At 41.6% G+C, this 17982-nt stretch overlaps 3 protein-coding genes across 3 annotated transcripts; all 3 read left to right on the forward strand.

The window, feature by feature from the left end:
- Positions 1-404: 404 nt before the first annotated feature.
- Positions 405-3850, forward strand: LOC102718131 (homocysteine S-methyltransferase 3). The gene is made up of 7 exons (XM_006664114.3): positions 405-817; positions 1942-1998; positions 2082-2281; positions 2357-2486; positions 2590-2793; positions 2962-3033; positions 3274-3850. The coding sequence occupies exons 1-7, from the start codon at positions 614-616 to the stop codon at positions 3439-3441; spliced, it is 1035 nt and encodes a 344-aa protein (XP_006664177.1). The 5' UTR covers positions 405-613; the 3' UTR covers positions 3442-3850.
- A 1595-nt stretch (positions 3851-5445) lies between these two features.
- Positions 5446-10708, forward strand: LOC102718413 (eukaryotic translation initiation factor 2 subunit gamma). The gene is made up of 9 exons (XM_006664115.3): positions 5446-5714; positions 6432-6545; positions 7037-7098; positions 7787-7899; positions 8635-8737; positions 9120-9347; positions 9423-9641; positions 9737-9997; positions 10071-10708. The coding sequence occupies exons 2-9, from the start codon at positions 6440-6442 to the stop codon at positions 10371-10373; spliced, it is 1395 nt and encodes a 464-aa protein (XP_006664178.1). The 5' UTR covers positions 5446-5714; positions 6432-6439; the 3' UTR covers positions 10374-10708.
- Positions 10709-14789: 4081 nt separating this feature from the next.
- Positions 14790-16962, forward strand: LOC102710751 (putative F-box protein At5g55150). The gene is made up of 3 exons (XM_040529886.1): positions 14790-14969; positions 15099-16088; positions 16951-16962. The coding sequence occupies exons 1-3, from the start codon at positions 14790-14792 to the stop codon at positions 16960-16962; spliced, it is 1182 nt and encodes a 393-aa protein (XP_040385820.1).
- Positions 16963-17982: the final 1020 nt, after the last annotated feature.

The following is a 17982-nucleotide window of genomic DNA, read 5'->3' on the forward strand; positions in this document are numbered from 1 at the left end:
ACTATAGACGTCGTTCAATATAAGCACAAAATTTTCACATAAATATAGAATACCACTCCCTCTATAGCAAGAAATGTAACAATACTTAAATCTTATTTCAAAATACAACAACTTCTTTGTCAACTTTGTTGTCTCAACCAACTGCAACCATCTCTCGTAGAATTTCTCCATATACCTTTCGGTATGAACCAATTATAACTATCCTCGTTTGACTTTATCTTATTGTAAAACCCGTAAAACACTTAGAATATCAATTAATTAGATATGCATATGTAATTTAAAATAAAATAGAACAAAGAGATAATACACACATTAATACATCATTACGGCAAGATGATCAGATAGGGGGATAGGCATAAACCCTCCCTCCCTCTGGTCGTGTCAGCAGCCGAACCCAACAACAGCAGCACAAAAAAAAGGCGCCCTTTTTCCTCCTCTCTCCTCTCTCCCGGCTGCCGTCGTCGTCGTCTTCCTCCAATCCAATCCAACCCCTTCGCCGCCGCTCTCTCCTCCTATAAATCCACCCCACTGTCTCGCGCAAACCCAAATCCGAGCTCGCGGAAGACCTGCTACTTCTTCACGAGCGTAGGCGGCAGCGGAGCAGGGGGGCGAGATGGTGGGGAAGAGCGCCGGCGGGGTGGCGGAGCAGGAGGGAGGGGCGACGGCGGCGGCGTTGCGGCGGTGGGTGGAGGCCGGCGGCGGGAGGCTGGTGATGGACGGCGGGCTGGCGACGGAGCTGGAGGCCAACGGCGCCGACCTCAACGACCCGCTCTGGAGCGCCAAGTGCCTCCTCTCCTCCCCGCACCTCGTCCGCAAGGTGACTCTCCACGCCTCGCAATCTGGCCGCGATCTCCTCTGTTTCCTGCTACGTTTGCTATGATTTCTTTCTGCTTGCCACTTTGTCTCCTCCTCGCTGAGGAATTTGTGGAGCTCGAGCATTAAAACAGCGGCGATGTGTTCATCTTGATTCTTGATACGAGCGTGGTTACCGAGGAAAGAAAAAAAAAGAGAACTTTTTCTTTTTTAAGAATCGGAAACAACCAACCAACTCGATTGAACCATTTTCAGGACTCAGGACTATGAAATCGATAGGTCACTAGTTTACTACTAGGAAAAATAGTTTTTTTTCTTGACCCTGAAGTATTGGAACTGGTAGGAAATATCTTGTTTACTAGTAAAAAGAATATTTGAAATGTCCCCACGTCTGCAATAGAATAAGGTAGTGCTACATCATGGACAGGGAAATATCAAACAAGGATTCCTTCACCACTTCTTTTACACTAAAATTCTTTACCATTTCTTTTAATAAACTAGTAAAAATCAGTAATTTGCTGTGCTTCTACTTCTGTGGACTGTCTGATTTTGTGAGTTCAAGGAGGTTTTGAAGGATTGACTTGAAATACAAGTCAAGCATGCTGGCTAGGTGCTTGAGCTGTCTTTCTCTGAAGTGTTTAGTGCTGTAGAATAAAGTGAAGGCCAAGCTGCTGAATAAAATGCCCACAACATTTGTTGATGGAGTATATGCCAGTTGGTGAACTTATTCTGGCATTTTCGGATAGAATTGGGTTCTTTTTCGGAAGTATATTATTGAAGTCTTTACTTGTTGCCATGGCCTGAGCTCAGATCTGGGGCTTGGCCTTGCTGGTCCAAGTTTTATGATGGGCCATGTTTTCTGGCCCTACTTTGTCTGCTTTATGTCCTTTCAGATGATAATTGTGGATTGGCATGTCAAAGTCACTTGATGCTGTTATGTGAAATAATGTGAGGACATTTTTCTCAGTTTCTGGTCTAAGGAGCTGCTAACACTCCATTTTTTCCCCTTCCATAGATACCCTGATAATGTAGTGTAATATTTTTTTATTTTACCAATTATTTCGCATGCAAATAGCTGTTTACAGATTATGACACCATACTATTCTCCTTATGTCTGTGATGTAACAGGTCCATTTAGACTACCTAGAAGCAGGTGCAAATATCATAATCACAGCATCCTACCAGGTCCATTATATACTTCCACACATTTTCCAGTCTCTATAGTATTCTTCGATGAACAGTTCTAATGTTAATATTTGACATTGCAGGCTACAATTCAAGGCTTCGAGTCCAAGGGATTCTCAAAAGAACAAAGTGAAGACTTACTCTCAAAGAGTGTTGAGATTGCATGTGAAGCGCGTGAGATGTTTCTGAAGGAGCATTCAGATCGTCCCATGCAACATCCTATCCTGGTTGCCGCTTCCATAGGAAGTTATGGGGCCTATCTTGCTGATGGCTCTGAATACAGGTACTTAACTACTTAACGGATCAAATAGTTTCCTGTATTGCTTCTGTCTAATCACTGTTTCTCTGGTGTTACTAGTGGGGATTATGGTGAAGCTGGCACACTAGAATTTCTGAAAGATTTTCATAGGCGAAGGCTTGAGGTTCTCGCAGAAGCAGGTCCTGATTTGATCGCTTTTGAAACAATCCCCAACAAATTGGAAGCTCAGGTATGTTATTCATTACTACTTACATCAGGTACTATCTTTTACCTCACATTCAGCAATGTGTTCTTACAAAATAATATCTATTGGTTCGCTTGCTGGTCTTTAGGCTTATGTTGAGCTTCTCGAGGAATGTAACATTAGTATCCCTTCATGGTTCTCGTTTAATTCAAAAGACGGAGTTCACATTGTAAGTGGAGACTCGTTAATTGAGTGTGCTACTATTGCTAATGGGTGTTCAAAGGTTGGTGCAGTTGGAATAAATTGCACACCTCCAAGATTTATCCATGGCCTGATACTCTCCATTCGAAAGGTATGTACTTAAGTTCCTTTTAGTTACTGAAATGTGTTTAAGCTCAGTATCCTATGTCCTGGTGAAAGAATGATGTTAACTGCTTGTTTGTCCTCGCACAAATTATATAAACTATGCTGATTGAGCAAACTGCATATCTCTTCACTTGACTAGTTTGCATTATGACAGGTCACAGATAAGCCAATCCTGATATACCCCAATAGCGGAGAAAGATATGATGCTGAGAAAAAGGAGTGGGTGGTAAGTTCATCTCAGATTTGATAGAAACATTCTTCTGAACATCAAATACATTGTGCTTTCTGAATATCTGTGTTCTGAAGTGCAAGAAAAACCATGCCACTACTCGAAGACATGGAAAATAAAGACCTCTTTTTTGTTAACATAAAAGCTGATCTATAAAATGCCCACCTAATATAATCTTTAACAGTATACTTGAGGTTGCTCTAGAACTCTAAACATATGCTACATTTTGCTGTGCAGGAATCAACTGGTGTGTCGGATGGTGATTTTGTTTCTTATGTAAACGAATGGTGCAAAGATGGGGCTGTCCTTATTGGGGGCTGCTGCAGGACAACCCCAAACACCATCAGGGCCATAAGTAGATCTCTTAACCAACGCCACTCTGTGCCGCGTCCACCTGTGGCATAAGGCCTGTACCCTCCTCCAGATGTGCTGGTATCTGATGAAATATATGATAGAAGTTCTTACTAGCAGCATTGTGTTCTCTGCTGCAAATGAGATGGCTCTGCACTTACGCTTGCGAATAACTGCTTCGTTGGAGTTTCTTAAGTTGTTCTTTCTTGAGGTAGAATCTCTCAGGAAGGATTAGCAAGCATCAGCAGTGATAGTGAGCTGTTGTACTAAGTAAGTATAAGATAAGAAGTGAGTGAGAACAATCTGCGGCAAAGTTGATGAAGCTTTGTAAGCCATCAAGAGTTGTGGAGACTTGACCCCGTTGTAAGAGCCTATGTTGTGTACTACTATACTATTACTACCCTGTGAACTATGTTCTGTTATACTATAAAGTTTTGTCTGATTGTGGAGAGTTTGATGCTGTTGCATCATGTGGAATTTGCCTTATCAGCGGATTGTGGGCTGATCTTATCATCGTCGCGTAAAACGAGACGAGTTATTAGTATATGCTAATTTAGTTGGATTTATTTGACTTTAAAAAATATCTTTACGCACACAAAATTACTCGTGCCGTCCGAAAGAAGACAATGGCATAACATCTGCACACAAACTAAATATTTTTGCAGCCGAGCGAAAATTGTTTATTCATGACCCCTGCTCACCTCCCATGGAAAAAGGCTGAAAACCCAAATTTTAGCTTTGACTTTTCCATTCCATTCCTCACAACTGTGTTCACAGATTTTCTCATTGAATGTTCACCATATAACCAATGCTAGAAGATAAAAGGAATAATAAACTAGATTATGAATAGGGGCGAATATTATTCACATCCAAAATTGTTTCTCAATTTCCTGTATTTGTGTTCATCTCTTAGGGCCATCCGTCACTAATGGCGTACCCTAGCTTGGATGGTCATGTGCATCTTGCCAATTACATACAACGAAAAAGCCACGAAGATAACATCTTGAAAGCCGTACAATGCCGTCGTACGTATAGCGGCGCTGATACAAATATTACTTTGTGCTATATGACATTAGCTTTCTCCCCATCTGTACATACTCTTCTCTCTTCTATAACTTCTACAACTCCGATTGGGGTGTTACCGTAGGCACTAAAAAGACCGTGGTGAGATACTAGGATTTACCCTCCAATCTTAGGGCATGCCTATTTTATTGCTCAAATAAACCTTATTATCTATTGCAAAGCTAAAATTTAGTATTGTCACAAGGTCAAGATGTATAGATCATGTTTATTTTGATTCTTACTATTTTTTCGGCATACCTCTGTAACCAGAACATTCTATGGGCGTGATGCCAAATAACATATTTATAAACAAAAAATAAATTTATGAACAAAATTTTTATATATATAATTTTAGTGATTTAAAAGTCAAGATATGAAAATAAACTTTGATGAAAAAAAATCCTAAAATTAAATCTACATTTAAAGTTGAGTTTTTTTTAAAAAAATTTGGCTTATAAGCATAGGTAGGAATGAAAAGAGGGTGTGATTCAAAATAAAACTCTTACTGATTTATCCACACCTTCTTCCTCTCCTCCCAAAATATGAACATTGGTAGGTTATTTAACGTGGATTAAGTTTAAGAAGAAAAAACTATGATACCCTCTTAATAAATAATGAATGATAAGGGTGAGAGAATAGCTGGGTGTAAAATGAAAGTAATTTTAAAAATAAAAAGTGATTGATACGACAATATTACTATAAACTACAAATACTTATATTCTGTTACAAGATTCAAACATCATATACTTACATTTTAAAACGGAGAAAATACCTCATATCTCTATTCATTCATGATTTAATACATTAATCTTTTTTTCTCCACCTTAATCCCTACTGATCAAGCTATAAATGTTTAAATTAGTAGAATACTTTAGGACAACGTCCGTTTATAAATTGAGTGTATCCATTGGATGAAGATCCAGCGATCCAAATCCACCTTCCCCGTTCATATAAATAATCCAAACCCTACCCGTCGCCCAATCCCACTCCGCCGCCCTACCACTCGACCCGTCGCCGTCTTCTCCTCCCCTCCTCGATCCGCCGCCGCCGCCGCCGCCTACCGCCGCCTCTCCCTCTCTCCGATCCGCAGCCGCCTCTCCGAGCAGGACCCGAACCTGCCACAGCCTCGAATCCTCCTCCCCCTCCCCGAGCCGGGCCCGGACCCGGAGCTGCCACCGCCTGGTGTCCCATTCCCCGTCCTCGATCCGCCGCTGCCTCCCCGAGTTCTTCGTCCACCGCCGGTCAACCCGAGTGCATCTTCGACGGTGGGCTCATTCATTCTCGTCTTACCCCTCCACCATTTTTGTTGTCTCATCGTATGTCACCCAATTTTGTTGCCACATATGTATGCGGGACTGATTGATTCGTTGTACGGAAATTAAGCTGCTGCAGTAGTAGCCAAATTCATCATTAGTCCATTTGAATGTTAACCTGCAGAATTCTACTAGTTGAAGTTTTGAGCAGAAATCACCATGTAAACCTCTGAAACAAGTAGACGTGGAGTTGTTCTTGCACTTGAAGGTATAGAAGTAGCATGTCTAACGTATGGATATCCTTCCTGATGAAGACGCAAGTAGCACTGGAGATATCACATGCTTACCGGGCTCAGTTCTTCTTCTATTTATTGTTTCTGTTTAGTACTCCCATCCAGCTTCTATGGGCAAGGTTTTCCTGGCTTTTGAAAGAAAAAAACTAGGTTCTTTAGCCTCTGTACAAGCATATTGCTTAATACTCCCTCCAGTCTTTAATATTTGTTGTTAGGACAAACAATTTTAGGCAATAGAGAGTTCATTTGATTGCCCAAAACATCATGTATTAGTGACTGGAGGTAGTAGTAATGGTTATGTGCTGTTAAAAGTAATTCAAATCCAATGTATAGTTAACTATACATGGCTGGAGATAGTGTGTTTTCAGTTTACCTGCAATTGGTATTTAGACAGTGAACAAGACAGTAGGTGACCTTGCTTTTTATCATTTTGCAGTTTCAGACATGTCTCGCCGAGGACTTATGGAGCAGGACTTAAGCAAGCTTGATGTGACAAAGCTCCACCCGTTATCGCCTGAAGTTATCTCACGCCAGGCGACAATCAATATAGGTATTGATGCAATGCTTTTAACAATGCTTTACTGTTCTATGGTGCATTATACTGAGCTTGTCTCTGATTTTTTCTGTGTGTTTTCTTGTGTACAAAGTAAATATCATGATTCTGAAAGAAAGCTTAGGTTTTTCTTCTTTAGCATTTAGCTGGTTATAGTTTGCTCATTAGATGTTGGAACTGTTTCCTTTGTCTGGATGTGCCTGTCTAAGGCCACTAGAATTGTACTGAAGCCTCACTTAATAATACATTGGCACTCTGTTGCTATTTGTACTTGTTGACTTGTTAGGTAAGATTCATTCTTTGGCCAGATTGTGCACGGTGGCATCAAGTATTCTGGGTTTTTTCTTTTTTAAAAAATGACAATGCTATTTATAGCTAATGGAGACGCATGTCTCTGGTTTTATGTTGACTTGGGACATCACAATGTGATCTGATTTGTGAACCTCCTGCATTGGCATGATGTTCTTTTTCATTGTGTAACATCTCAGGCACCATAGGGCATGTGGCTCATGGAAAATCCACTGTTGTGAAAGCTATATCTGGAGTTCAGGTATAGTTCATATATTTCATTATTACACTTCTTTCCAATTTATTGAATCTGAACTCTGTGTATAGTTGACAATTATATCTCACATTTGTTAGTAACTTGTGAGTTTTTCTTATCCTTCTGCCACACGATGCTTCAATGTACCTTTTTGTACATACTTGAGTAAAATGCAGTGAACTTTAAAATGTATGCTGAAAATACACTGTAGAGCATAGATTTCAGAAGAGTTGTATCTAGGAATTCATATAATAATAGCTAAATACCTATGCTTTGCTATGGAAAAATATGAATTATACGCATGCTAGTATTGTTTGAAACAAATTTATTGAGGTTTTTAGAACAATTCATCCATGTAGATGTCTTTGCATAACAAACTTGTAATTGATGATGAAATAAGATAAATCATAATATGTAGGACTATTTTGCAATATGAAAGTACATCAAGGAGTAGTTGGTAAAAAAATAGAGTTGGTGGGGTGGAAAATTCACTACCACCATCATTGCCTTCTTTTAATAGAGTATAGATAACGGCATGGGGAAGAATATTGCTGGCACGTACAGTTGTAGTTCGTGCTAGGGCTAGACTGGTTCCAAATGATGGTTCTTGCACTCGTCAATCTTTTTTATTATATATGTCCGTCATATGTAATTTGTTTATTTATTTTAATTCTGATGTCCTTGTGATTTGTAGACAGTTCGCTTCAAGAATGAGCTGGAGCGTAACATTACTATAAAGCTTGGTTATGCTAATGCAAAAATCTACAAATGTGAAGACGAGAAATGCCCACGACCAATGTGCTACAAGTATGCAAATAAACCATTAAATGACACAGTAATTCCAATGCAATGAACTTCCATTTGTATTGCCATGTTAAAAACACTTCTCTATATACAATTTGTTTTCCAGTTAATATTTGGTAATACCTCCATTTCATATTATAAGTTACCTTGGATTTGTCCTAAGTCAAATCTCTTTAGCTTTGACCAAGTTTATAGAAAAATATAGCAATATTTCTAACACAAAATAAGTATACTACTCCACCATTTCAAAATATAGGGCATATTTTGCTTTGTTAGGACAAGGGTTTCATCAAAGATTACTTTATTAGGATATAACTTTTATCACAATTGATATTATCAGATCCGTATTCGGAAGTACTTATGATTATACTTTTGTCACACAAGTGATATATTAATAAAATAATCTTTGTCCTAACGAATCAAAATACACCCTATATTTTGAAATGGAGGGAGTATAAAAATATATTCAATGGTGGATTTAATTAAACTAATATGGTGTTTTGGGTATTAGTACATTTTTCTATAAACTTTGTCAAACTTGAAGATGTTTGACTTATGATAAACCAAAAGTGAAACATAGGGAGCAGAAGATATGATTAAAATCTCAAATGATTGATTCTCTAGAAAAATAATTTATAATTATCTTCCATTGATCTACATAGGATATCTGCTTTGATGCCAAGCTCTTATGCATGTGTGCTCTACACTGTTTGTTGACTTTATTCCTATTATACAAAGGGCTTATGGAAGCGGAAAAGAAGATAGCCCTCACTGTGATGTGCCTGGGTTTGAAAACACTAGGATGAAGCTACTGAGACATGTTTCTTTTGTTGATTGCCCGGTATGATGAAACCTCTTACTCATTGTTGCGGATGAATGATCTTTTCTACTCCCTAGACATGTAACGCACCTCTGATCATCTGCTGTCTACCTGAATGCTTAATGATTTTGCTTTATGTAATTCATGGCTTTGCACTAGTCTGTATGTTCAGTTTAAAACATTTTTGTTCCTTCAATTATAATTGTGTGGTTGCACTTGCATCAGTTTTTATATTCAAATATTTTTCCACTAGAATACATGAGTGAATGATAAGATGAAAAAAAAATAATAAAGTGATGCCATCTCAACCTATTTTATGGGCAATTGCATACTGGTTTTATTTTTTGAAGTCAATAATGAGAATATTACATATGCATTAACAATACCTATTTCCTCTTAACAGGGGCATGACATTCTTATGGCTACAATGCTTAATGGAGCTGCTATCATGGATGGAGCACTGCTTTTGATAGCTGCCAATGAAAGCTGCCCACAACCCCAGACATCTGAGCATCTTGCTGCTGTTGAAATCATGCGTCTCCAACATATCATCATTCTTCAGAACAAGATTGATCTTATCCAGGAAAGTGCAGCAATGAATCAGCATGAAGCGATCCAGAAATTCATTCAGGTCCTGTTCACTATTATCTTGTTGATGGGTACATCCGTCTGTCTTTTTGTTTACCGGTGATTTTTTTCTCTGCAGGGTACCATAGCTGAAGGTGCTCCGGTGGTGCCAATATCTGCTCAGCTTAAGTATAACATTGATGTGATATGTGAATACATTGTGAAGAAGATCCCCATTCCTGAAAGGAACTTTACTTCCCCTCCAAACATGATTGTTATTCGCTCCTTTGATGTCAACAAGCCTGGTTCTGAGGTTGATGAAATTAGGGGTGGTGTAGCTGGTGGCAGCATCCTCAGGGTATGCATTCCCTCATGCTAACATATAATTAGATTTTTGATCACTAGTATTTTCTTTGGGTTAGGTATGAATTGAATGGTAATGCTTCTTTACAGGGGGTTTTGAGGGTGAACCAGAATATTGAAGTTCGCCCTGGCATTGTAATGAAGGATGAAAGCGGCAACATTAAATGTACCCCGATCTATTCAAGGATTGTTTCGCTCTATGCTGAGCAGAATGAACTCCAATTTGCTGTGCCTGGAGGTCTTATTGGTGTGGGAACAACAATGGATCCAACTTTGACACGTGCTGATAGACTGGTCGGTCAGGTTCTCGGTGAAGTTGGGTCACTTCCTGATGTCTATGTGGAGCTTGAGGTTTGCCAACTCTTTGTTTCTTTAGGACTTAAGTGAGACTGAAACAATACTTACATTTGGACCTTCCATGCAGATCAACTTCTTCCTTCTTCGGAGGCTGTTGGGTGTGAGGACAAAAGGTACTGAGAAGGCTGGCAAGGTTTCCAAGCTCACCAAGGGTGAAATCCTGATGCTTAACATCGGATCTATGTCGACTGGCGCCCGTGTGGTTGCTGTCAAGAACGATCTTGCCAAGCTCCAGCTGACTGCCCCAGTCTGCACAAGCAAGGGTGAGAAGGTTGCCCTCAGCCGTCGTGTCGAGAAGCATTGGCGCCTCATCGGATGGGGCCAGATTCAGGCTGGAACAACGCTCGAAGTTCCACCATGTCCGCTCTGAAAGTGCAGCGTTTCTTTTGGCAGAAATCTGCAGTTTTGAGAGGCAAAGAGAGAATGTGGAAGGGCAGAGAGCTCCTGGGCACTATTTTTGTGAGGTGGAGGAGAAAACATAAAAGAGTTTGGAAGCCATGTGTCATTGCGTGCTGTCGAATTAAGCTACGCTACTGAAGTTTGCTTACACTGAATCCTGGGAAAATCTTTCTTCTTTCCATGTTATTGTGAATGTGAAGTAGGCCAGAAACCTAACCTTTTGATCTTTACCCGTCTCGTGAATGAGCGATGTATTGCTCTGAGCATGTGACCTCTTGGTTGGTTGGGCATTCGTGTTACTGTTTACACTTTACTACGCAAGGAATTTTGCTTACAAACAGGACCAACAAGCTAACTCGACTTAACGCAAGTTATCAAAGTATAAACCAGAGTTGGATGAAAGCAGATTAAAGAATTCGGATGAATGGAACTTATAGTAGCAGTCCCAGTAAACAGGGACAATTGTGAGATAAAATCAGTGTTTGTCGACCGAAGTAGCAAAAGAGTAGATTACAATCAAAGATCATAGCTAATTGCTTCCTTTATTTAGTTGTTATAACTAACTTGACGGTACGTAGTAGCCAAGGCTAGGAACAATCCAAGTTGGTAATGGCCATGGCTTCGTTGGGCACACCGGCGAGAAGCTGCCGTCGGCGACACTATGCACGCCGATGTCCCTGGGCGCCTCCGGGTAGAGCAGCGCGTAATCCTCTTCGTTATCTGTGTAATAAACATGGTTGGGAAGTACGCCGGCGCCGGCGGGCAGCCAGAAGGGCTGGTTGCACCCGATGAATAGAGCGTGGCTGTCACCGCCGTCGCCCAGCGTCGCCGTCTCCTCCAGCCTCTGCGCCGCGAGGTCGACGCCGAACAGCTTGATCCAGGTCATCGTGCCGTCGTGGGCTGGCTGCCGCGCCCGCGCGCACAGGCACTAGATTCCTCCACACCTGCAGCCACCCGCCGCAGTCGCCTGTGGCGCGGACAAGGTACTTGGTCTCGGTGCCGGTGATGCCATATATCTGGTTGGCCAGAACGACCGTCCGGCGCACGGCGGCGGGCCGTCGGCCGGAGAAGTCGTAGGCGTGGATGCCGGCTTGGTGCGTCAGAGCGTAGAACAGAACATGCCGTCGCCGTCGTTGTAGACGACGTCGGTGTAGAAGTCCGAGTCGGGCAGGCGGACCCAGGCCCAGCGCTCGTCGACGCCCACCCGCCCGAACGAGAGCTGATGCCGCGGCGTGTGGAGCAGAACGAAGACGCAGTTGCCGCCGTCCGCTGCGCCTCACGTAGTCGTAGTCGGCGCTCTGGCAGCGCCTCACGTGCTCGATGGTGTCCACCGACGGTTGCGAGTCGATCTGCTGGCCGGTGACGGGGTTGACGAGGCGCAGCTCGGCGTCGGATCCAGCCGTGGGAGCTGCCCAGCCAGGACCTGTTGCGGATCGGGGGCTTAACCGGCAGGGCGGCGCGGGGCCGGTCGCCTTCGCCCTCTCCCGAGACATCACATTGGTGTACACCAGGCACGGCGACGGCGGGCGGGCGGGCGGACAGGAGAGGGTGGCGGTCGCGGACGGACGCGGCGGCGGCGGCCAGGAGCTGCAGACGGCGCTGCAGCGGATGAGGTCGGCGGGATCGCGGAAGGTGTGGAAGACGGTGCGAGGAGGTCGAAGAGCATGTCCGACCAGATCGCCGGCGACGTGGCAATCGGCTGGTCCATCATGGAAACCTCGTCGGGTCGGTCGCTCTTGATTAGATTACGTCCGTATATGCGTGCAGTTCGGCTGGTCATGCATTAGATTCCGACTCGTTCAATATCTGTCTATGAAATATCGAACGAACAAAGTAATTTAGTCGGGCTTTTTTATCAACGATCCTTTAAAAGTATAGTATGTCAAAGTACTAAGAATTTTAATATAATATTTTAGATTTTTTTTATGATCTTTAAAAAATATATCAAGTACTACTATTTTTTAATAAGAAATATGATATCCTAAGTTACGTTGTACATTGAAATACCAAAAAATTGAGCTATTTTATTATACTTAAAAATTATTACTTTAATATTCGAGGTACAATAAGTTTTACACTAAACAGTGTGTCTTGAGATATTTTTTAACAACAGTAAAAAAACTCAATTCAGTTTGGAAACATCACGTGATCTGAACTTAGCGAAGAAACTAAGTTTCGATTAGGTGGGACATAATATATTGATTTGCCCCTCCCTGTTACTAGTTACCGTGCATCCTCAGCTAATAAAGATTGAAAAATTAAAACCCATAAAGAGTCATAAGGTTATAAGTATCTTTTTTTATATTTGGACTTCTCACTCATCAAGTGAGTTAATTACATGTAGTTTAATCCTCGTCTTGTAGCACATATGTGTACATATTTTGTTCGATGTAGTACAAGGGCAATATTATCATTGTTTAGAAAGTACCTTCAAATATCAAACTAAACCTATTTTAAAATACTAAATTGTTCGACTAAGAATCAAATAAACAAATCATTGACATTAATTTACCACTACACACAGAGCACGAGTACAAATATGTAATTTAGGATATAATTTAGTCCATCAAGATCAACAACTAGTTCAACACATCAATAATCAAGAAAAAAAAATACTATGCTAATAGCTTGAGATTCGGTTAAAATCCTTGCGAGCAAGAATCACCAAAATCACGTCATAGGTAAACAACTAAGACTATGAAGTTTAACAATAACTTTAACCTAACACATATAAATGAAGAATGATCGGTTGATCAATTGATCGAGCTTCAGTTGAAATCCTCGTAAAGCAAGAATCACCAAAGTCTTCGAATTATTACCTCATTTCACCCATTAGTTGAGCTCCAAAACAAGATAAACATCGAACAAACCAAAGAATCAAAGTGAGGAAAATGAAAATCCTAACGCAAATACAACACACAAATTATATCGTACATGTCATCGTATGCCTTAACTTACTACGTGTGCACAATACGGTCGTGTGTCCCTTTCTCTCCTTCGCTATAGAAGGAACAGCCACACTTGCCACAAATGAATTTGTTCTTAGCATGATATGACTTGTTGTGGCTAGCAAGATTTGTCTTGAATATTTCTTTAGTTGCATCCTTGTAATTCGACTTAAAGCATTCCCAACACAAAATTGTGTCATCGTTATTAACTCTCATTTAGGCCAGAAGATAAGCTTCATGCTCCTCATCCGACATGTTGCTAATTCTAATTCTATTTCAAAATGCAACAACAAACATAAACAATGATAAGTGAGTTGTGGTGTATGCATGGCTTCCTCATATATATAGCGAAACAAAAATATGTAACTCATCTATTATACATGAAAGAGTGATTGGTTTAGTCATGCATAATTCCTTTCAATTGCATACACGGGGATGCATGAATGCATGTATTGTGAAACCGCTTTTACTCTCTCTCTCTCTATTAGTGTATCTTACTATCTATGAAATGCAAAAGGTACTTAGGATAATATGAAGTTCATGTAGGCTTGGCAAACTTGAATATCACATCCTGCTCATGTCAATTGCGCGCATTATTTGAGAAACAGAGCAAACTGATAGATGATGCTCAACAGAAAGTGAAAGTGATTAAATAATCAATCACAATAGAAATATATTAGCATTTCTTTTATACAGAGGATGTGATTTAGAACTCCCTAGAATTGATTATTAGATTATTTTTCCATTGGTGCACAAGCATTAATATTAGCTTTTCATTTTTAGTGAAATCTCCATTAAATAGACAATTTGTAGTTCTTTGTTAGTCTAGCCATGATGGACATTGGTATCGACACTGGCCGCACGGTTCAAATAAATGGATAAATCCAATATGGTGTTGTTAAGAATAGTCCCAATGTTTCCGGATGAACAATGACATGCTTACAATCAAATGAGATTATCCAAAAGGATAATCAAATGAGATTATTCCCAATTTCAGATATGAAAGGCATACATGATTTCATTTAATTATCCCAACATCCTAACTCAAAGTCCACAAATACTAGTTTCCCACACCATACGCAAATCTCAGACAAGATAAAAGAGCATTTTTTTTCTATTCTTAATGAGGTGCCATGAGCTACCGCTGTTTTCTGGGTAAAATTTAGTACCTCTTAATATCTTAAATAATAGGAGTTATCAAATTCAATTTTCCGAAGAGAACGATGGTACCTCGTAGGCTAGTAGTATATCCTCAGAGAGAGAGGAAAAACGCTTAAGACAAAAACACTGCATGCGGGAGCACAAGTCCGGTTCGTATGGCACAATCGTACAGTCAGTTACCGAGTCGGAATGATGAGTTGATGACTCATATATGCATGAGCTAATTACCGGCCAAGATCAGGTTCATGTCGTGTCCAATCTCGCGCGAGCTGAGTGTCATGTCGCCGGCGATCTGGTCGGACATGCTCTTCGACCTCCTCGCCACCGTCTTCCACACCTTCAACGACCCAGCTGACATCGTCCGCTGCGGCGCCGTCTGCCGCTCCTGGCGCGCCGCCGCCGCGTCCGTCGGCGAGCGACACCCGCTGTTCTCGCGCCGCCCTCCGCCGCCGTGCCTAGTCTAAGCGGCTGCGGCCTCAGGCGGTGGCGATGACGACGACGACGACCGCGCCGTCGCCACCATTTTCGACCTCGCCGGCGGCAGCACGCACGAGGTTTCCCTGCATGCTGAGCCCCCCATCCGCAAGAGGCTGTGGCTGGGAAGCTCCCACGGCTGGATCATCACGGCCGACGCCGACTCCGCCGAGGTGCGCCTCGTCAACCCCGTCACCGGCCAGCAGATCGACTCGCTCCCGCCGGTGGACACCATCGAGCACGTGAGGCGCTGCCAGAGCGCCGACTACGACTACGAGATCGTCCAGTACAATTGGACCATGGCGCAGCGCCACGACAATCCACCCACCGAGGCGAAGGCCGGTGAGCTCGCCGGGTACCTCCACCATCGCGCGTTCCTGTCGTCCGACCCGTCATCGGACGCCGCCGCCGGCTGCTGCACCGTCGTTCTGCTCCACCGGCCCAGGTACGAGCTCTCCTTCGCGCGGCTGGGCATCGACGAGCGCTGGGCCTGGGTCCGGCTGCCGGACTCAGACTTCTACACCGACGTCTTCTACAACGACGGCGACGGCATGTTCTACGCACTCACGCACCAAGCCGGCATCCACGCCTACGACTTCTCCGGCGGGCCCTCCGCCGTGCGCCGGACGATCGTTCTGGCCAACCAGATATACGGCATCATCCACACCGAGACCAAATACCTCGTCCGCGCCCCCGGCGGCGGCGGCGGGTGGCTGCAGGTGTGGAAGATGATGGAGCCCGTGCGCGGGGCGGACGGCGCCATGACGCACATGTTCGAGACGGTGTGGATCAAACTGTACCGGGTCGACCTCGCGGCGCAGCGGCTGGAGGAGACGGCGACGCTCGGCGACGGCGGCCACGCGCTGTTCATCGGGTGCAACCAGCCCTTCTGGGTGCCGGCCGCCGGCGACGGCGTGCTGCCCAACCGTATCTACTACACAGATAACGGAGAGGACTACGCGCTGCTCCACCCGGAGGGTCCCCGGGACATTGGCGTGTACAGCGTCGCCGACGGCAGCTTCTCGCCGCTGTGCCCAGCACAGCCATGGCTAACTTGCCCATTGCCGACTTGGATTGTTCCAAGCTTTGGCTACTACCGCCAAGTTAGTAACGTAGGGGACGAAGGGAAACAGTTTTTAGCATACGAATAGTTATTAAAAAATATGAAAAAAATTGACAAGACATATTAACATGAGTTATATCACTCCATAAATATGCAAGTTTAAATCTAATTTCTACAAGTTATAGAAAAAATAAACAAATAAAACTAAGACAAACTATACGCATATTTATAATTGTTTTTGTTATTTTTGCTACAACTTGTAGAAGATGAATTTAAAGCTTGCATGTTGGTGGAGTGATATAACTCATATTAAACTATCTTATTAAATTTTTTCATATTTTTTAATGAAAAAAATATATAAATAAGTGACACACGCTTCGTTAACATATATAAATAAGTGACACACGCTTCTATAAATTACAAATAAATTTGGTTTGATGTTACAATTTCATCCATCCATATTAGAAAAAGCTACTATTAGCCAACATGTCAGATGAGCAACACGAGTTAATATCTCGCCGGCTCGATGAAGACCAACGACAAGACTTTGTGCTGTGAATGCTTTTAAGTCAAATAATAAGGATTCGACTAAAGCAAGGCACAAGAAAAATCTTATCAAACACTACAAGTCGAAACATTATACGAATAAATTTACATGTGACAATGTGACAAGTGTGGTTGTTACTTCTATAGCGAGGAAGAGGAGTGCACGCATGATCGCATCGTTCACAACTAGCTAGTTATAGGGTGTTTTATGATATTTAAAATCCATTTATTACATTTGCACGTTTAGTTCTAACATCGTCTGTTCGCATGTTTATAGAACGTATTTTAAAGTGGTGTAATGAGATATATATAATAGATATACATCTTGTGAACAATTTTACAAATCATTTTATCAGATGAAGAAATGATCAAAATAGAAGTTATAGATCTTGACGAGTTATACAACTTTGTTATTGATGACTTTTTCAGATGAAATCATTTAGTATTTGAAAATATTGTTTGAAGTTGTCACAATTTGAAATTTATATTCAAAGTGTTCAAACAAAGTCATATAGAAAAATGACCAATACAAAAGTTATAGATCTTGATAAGTTATACAACTTTATTTTTGACAACTTTTTCATTTGAAAATATTTATTACCTGAAAAATTATTTGAATTTTTTTATTTTAAAATTCAAATTTTATATAGTTCAATCAAACTCGGATGAAGAAATGAATAGATCTCAACGAGTTCTACAACTTTGTTTTTGAAAACTTTTTTATATAAGTTCATTTAATATCATATAATTTAATTTGAAGTTCTTACATTTTTAAATTATTTTTTTAATAAATATTTTCGCATGCGGTCCACCTAAGGAGCCGTATGTAAAAAACAATTTTTGCATGCGGCTCCTTTAAGTGGACCGGATGTAATTTTTTTCCTCTTCATCACATCAAATTTTTTGTCTTCTCCTCTGCTCTGTCTGATATCTTATCCTATTTTTTTCTTTCTCTTCCTCTCTTTTTCTCTCCTCGATCTGCGCCCAGCCGAGGCGGATACGGCGGGAGCGGGTGGCACGGCCGAGGAGCCAAAATTTTACACTAAAATTTTTAGTACCTCACCATACTTGTATTTATGTGGATGAATGTGAACACATTTTAGGTGACTGAATTTCAGTCGCTTTTCTTGTCTCTTGAATAATAATCTAATGGTTCTAATTACCTCCTGCGAGTACTAAGGAGTACTTGAGTAAACAGAGTCACTTTCTTTCCTTCATAGAAAGTTGACCAATAAATTAATCTGACCTAGACATGAAAATATATTTACAGCGACAGTGAATATAAAGTGATAAGAGCATGAGCATGCACATCATTCCGATTACTTTTGGCATGATCCGAAGTCATTTCTGTGTCTTCTTAAAGACAATTATCTTTATGCGGAGGCATA

The sequence above is a fragment of the Oryza brachyantha genome, chromosome 12 (genome assembly GCF_000231095.2).
Source record: "Oryza brachyantha chromosome 12, ObraRS2, whole genome shotgun sequence".
Lineage (NCBI taxonomy): Eukaryota > Viridiplantae > Streptophyta > Magnoliopsida > Poales > Poaceae > Oryza > Oryza brachyantha.